Source organism: Mus pahari, chromosome 2 (assembly GCF_900095145.1).
Source record: "Mus pahari chromosome 2, PAHARI_EIJ_v1.1, whole genome shotgun sequence".
Classification (NCBI taxonomy): domain Eukaryota; kingdom Metazoa; phylum Chordata; class Mammalia; order Rodentia; family Muridae; genus Mus; species Mus pahari.
In genome coordinates, this window is record NC_034591.1 from 139426337 (window position 1) to 139430405 (window position 4069).

At 45.1% G+C, this 4069-nt stretch overlaps 1 protein-coding gene and 1 non-coding gene across 4 annotated transcripts in view; one reads left to right on the forward strand and one right to left on the reverse strand.

The window, feature by feature from the left end:
- Window positions 1-1428: 1428 nt before the first annotated feature.
- LOC115063498 lies at window positions 1429-1562 on the reverse strand. The gene has a single exon (XR_003843370.1). It is a non-coding gene; the product is annotated as a small nucleolar RNA SNORA17 (small nucleolar RNA).
- A 245-nt stretch (window positions 1563-1807) lies between these two features.
- Cd163 (CD163 molecule) overlaps window positions 1808-4069 on the forward strand; it is a 25549-nt gene continuing 23287 nt past the window's right edge. For all 3 annotated transcript variants that reach the window (XM_021190905.2, XM_021190906.2, XM_029535690.1), the window contains exons 1-2: window positions 1808-1918; window positions 2914-2997. In XM_021190905.2, the coding sequence (XP_021046564.1) occupies window positions 1873-1918; window positions 2914-2997 (130 nt within the window). In that variant the 5' untranslated portion in view covers window positions 1808-1872. The remainder of the gene's footprint in view (window positions 1919-2913; window positions 2998-4069) is intronic.

A 4069-nucleotide genomic window follows, 5' to 3' on the forward strand; every position in this document is an offset into this window, starting at 1 on the left:
CCAATGGGACAGAGCAGGTGCTCCCACTCCCATGCCATCAAAGTCAACTCCACTGTGCTGCTAAGGCAAGGTACAGGGCCCACTCTCTTGAGCGTTGCAGTAGGCAAGGGGCTAGGCTAGCTGTTCTGCTCTCGTGTCCTGGGACTGGCTCACCCACAGCCTCCACAACCAAAGCAAGCTCTACCTTACTTTCCAGGTAAGGTGCAGGGCCCACTACCCTGATTGTTGCAGTCAGTGGGGGACAGGAACAATTATTTCACTTTCATGACCCTGGAGCCAGATCTCCTGCCTGCCATTGGCAGTAAGGAGCGAGAGAATGGGGAAGAGGGTATCTCTCCCTCATCTGCGCCACGAAGAAGGCAAGACGAAAAGCTGGCTCTCCCATACTCACACCCTCAGAACCAGCTTACCCACAACCCCCACGTCCAGGGGCAGTTCTACTGTGCTGTGAAGACAGGGTGCAGGACCTGCTCACCCAAGTGCTGCAAAGGGTAAAGGTCAGAGACAGCTCCCCCATCTGCCGTGGGTGATGAGATGCCCTTCCCTCGCTGCTACCACCACACAGCAGACAAGAGGTAGAGCTGGATCACGCATGCTTTCTACCCTTCGGGCTGACGCTGACTTAGCTGTAATCCCCACATCCAAGACCAGCCCTACTGTGCGACCCAGGCAAGGTGCACGGCCCACTTTCCTGAGTACTGCAGTTGGATAAGGGTAGGATCTGCTCTCACAGCCCCGGGGCCAGCTCTTTTAGGATGCCCAGGTAAAGGGTGGGGCCAGTTCTACATGGCCCTCAGACATCAACATGGCCCCAGAAAGCAGCCCCAAACCAGGGATGTCTGTCTGCCTAGCCTTTGATAGTAACAGATCCCTGCTGTTTCAGGGCCATAGACCCAGATATGGCACCAGGTGGTAGCACAGGCCAGTACCCCAGCTACTCACCCTCTAGTCTCCAGTTCTACCTCTCATCATTGTGCCCACATCCTTCTGTTTCTCTTTCTCTTCCATTTCTCCACCACTTACTTGCTTCTTTTAGTGGTGCCTGGAGTTTCTGAGTATGGGGGGTTCATTTTATTAGTAGTCTCTGGAGTGCTATGTTCCACCCATACATTATGACACTGGTCAGGGGTCATCTCGGGCATAGTCTGCCCCTAGGCCTGTGCTGCAATGGACTAGTGGTCATCTCAGGTTGATCCATGTTCAGGCTCCATGGAGCTGGACTGGTGATCACAATGCCCAGGCTTTCCTGTGTGGCCCTATGTAAGGGTCAGCTGTCTTGGGTTCACACCTTGCCCACCCCCACCCCCACCCCTGAAACCGTGGTCCCAGGTAGGGTTCTTATGGTCTCTGGCTCACTCCCTACTCTGGGAGCTCATCCAGGCCTCCAAGACACTAGACTCGTGGTTGTCTCAGGCTTTCTTTTCTCAAAGTGTGCTAGGCTACTAATCATTCATATGTTCACAGATCAGAACACCGAGTGTAGTCATATCAGCTCTCCTCTCTGTCACCAACTAATGCAGGTGTGATACGGAAGCCACACTTGCAATATCTCTAGGGGCAGATTAATCAATCAGTTAATTAAAATATTCAATCAAGAACAACGTATGAATAAATACACTCCCTAGTTTTTGTAAATCTATGAAAACTGGTAAGCTTTCCTTTGGTTGTTCCGTGTTCCAAAGTGGGAGGAGAAAGAGGATAAAAGAAACAAGGACTCTCCCTTTAAGGTTGGCTCCTCCCTCCTTCTGGAGCCTTTCTAGTCTTAAGAGTGAGATGATTCTCTCCCTCCCTGGTCGTCCACTTTCTACAGAGAACACGTCTATGAAATAGTATCAGGAGACACACGAGCCATCAAAATCATCAAGCTTTGGAATGGACAGACTCAGAATGGTTCTTCTTGGAGGTGCTGGATCTCCTGGTAAAATTGTCTTCTTTATTTTTATCCTTTATTTGAGTTGAGAGATGTTCTGACAGTGAATGGATGTGATTGGCATAGGAGAGCAAGGAATAGCAAGGGGCATCTGGGTCCTATGGAAGTGCTTTTCATCGGCCATAGACCCCAAAAAATGTAAAGTAGGAAGCAGTGCTTTCATTCATTTTATAAAATTGCTGAGGTGAAACCAAGTCAGGACCTGAAGTAAGCAGAGCTGTCCTGGGTGTGAAACAAGGGCTGTCAAGAAACACAAAGTGGAGGGCTCAATACTGATTAAAAGTTGGTTTCCAATAGGAAATGTGGAAAAGCAACTCAGTGCAAAAATCTACTTCATGATATCTATGGGCCGGCTAAACTCATTCTTCAGTTTCACATGAGTGCTGAGTTGTGGTCACGGTGAAACTCGGGGGGGGGGGGGAATGATAAGATTAACATTTGGGTATTTGAGGATGTAAAGTAGACTATTTGTCACACAATTGAGAATGCTATTTAGCAGGTCCTGTTGGTAGAACAGTCATGATGTAAGAAATACCAGCCATTCTTCCATGAAGTTGTTAGGAAACTGTGTGGACCAGATAGACATGCAGGTGGGGGTGTGTTTAATTGATGCCAAGAAGGTAGGGGGACAGAGAGCTCAGAAAGCTGCCCTATAGTGTACAGAGAACATGCTCGATCACTAGTTTTATTGATGTCTCTTTCAAGAGTTCAGGCTTAAGATCTGCCTTTAAAGTTTGCCTCCATGCCTGGCAATTTTCGCAAATCCTCACTTTTGGGCTGCATATAAACAATAAACACCTGTATTTCTGAAGTTGTTCTACCAGCCCTGTCAGTCTCAATCGGAATCTTTCCCACTTGCCTTCCATTTTGAAGGAAGGGTCTTTCTTTGTCTTGGTTTAGTCTCTGTCAGACCCCAAACTCTGGACCTTTTCTTCTCCAGAATCTCTTGTTAGTAAATTTCACTCCTGCCCCTTGTTTCACAGGTTGTAAAAGGTTTGTCCATCTAGGTTTCTTTGTTGTGGCTGTGAGCTCACTGCTCAGCACCTCTGCTGTCACTAACGCTCCTGGTGAGTATTTTGACCAACTTACTTATTGCCTTGGCCGGTCCTGATATGAACTGTCAAACAAAATCACAATTCCCCTGAATGGTAAATAGCATCTAAAAATCCATCCTCTGCAGAACTGAAGAACTAAATATCGTAACTATAAAATTATATTCTAACCAGACCCAAAATGATTAGCATGGTCTTCCCTCATATAAAACAATCCCATGTTACATAAAGACTAAAAGCAGTGTATAGAAGACTAAAGGAAAGGAGAAGAAAGCTCAGAGTTATTTGGACAAAAGGAAGTTCCAAGAACACTTCAATAGATTCAGAACCTAAACCTGACGTTTAAAAAAAAAAATGTGTTGTAGGAAACCTGACTGGTAGGCCCACCAGGTTCCTCAGTTAATCCTAATTAATACCAAAAAAGGCAGCTGAAACAGTCTGAGAAAGGGAGGGAGAGAAATGTTGTTGTTGTTGTTGTCGTTGCTGTTGATGATGATGATTGTAATCATATATAATAGGGAAACAACTCTCTCTATTTCAATTTTAAAAGACCAAGTTTAATTAGACTTCAACTACTATGTGTAAAAATCCGTGCAATTTTACACAAGTATATGAAATGGATATTTAATTCCTTTCAATGAGTTTCTCCATCCCCATACAATTACTATCAACTTGATTTCTCTTGAGTTTATGATAGGAAGGAACATACATGGTTCATTCTGAAGGACTCTGTACACCTTATTTTAGATGTTATAAATTGTCCCTGCTTAGGATACCCAGCCATACAACTAAAATCCTAAGTAGCACTGTGCCGTTGGCTCTCTCAGGTTTGCCATTGCTCTACTTGAAGCCTGTAGAACTACAGTTCCATCTGGACACTATAAAATAACATTCTCCTATCAAACATAAGTAATCTAAAAACTGATCATGCTCTCTGGATGCTTTCTGAACATTTGTTTTGTTAACTCCTTACTTGTTGCTTGTTACTGTGCTGCTTGTTACTTGTTACTTGTTGCTTGTTACTGTGTTGACTTGTTACTTGTTACTTGTTGCTTGTTGCTTGTTACTGTGCTGCTTGTTACTTGTT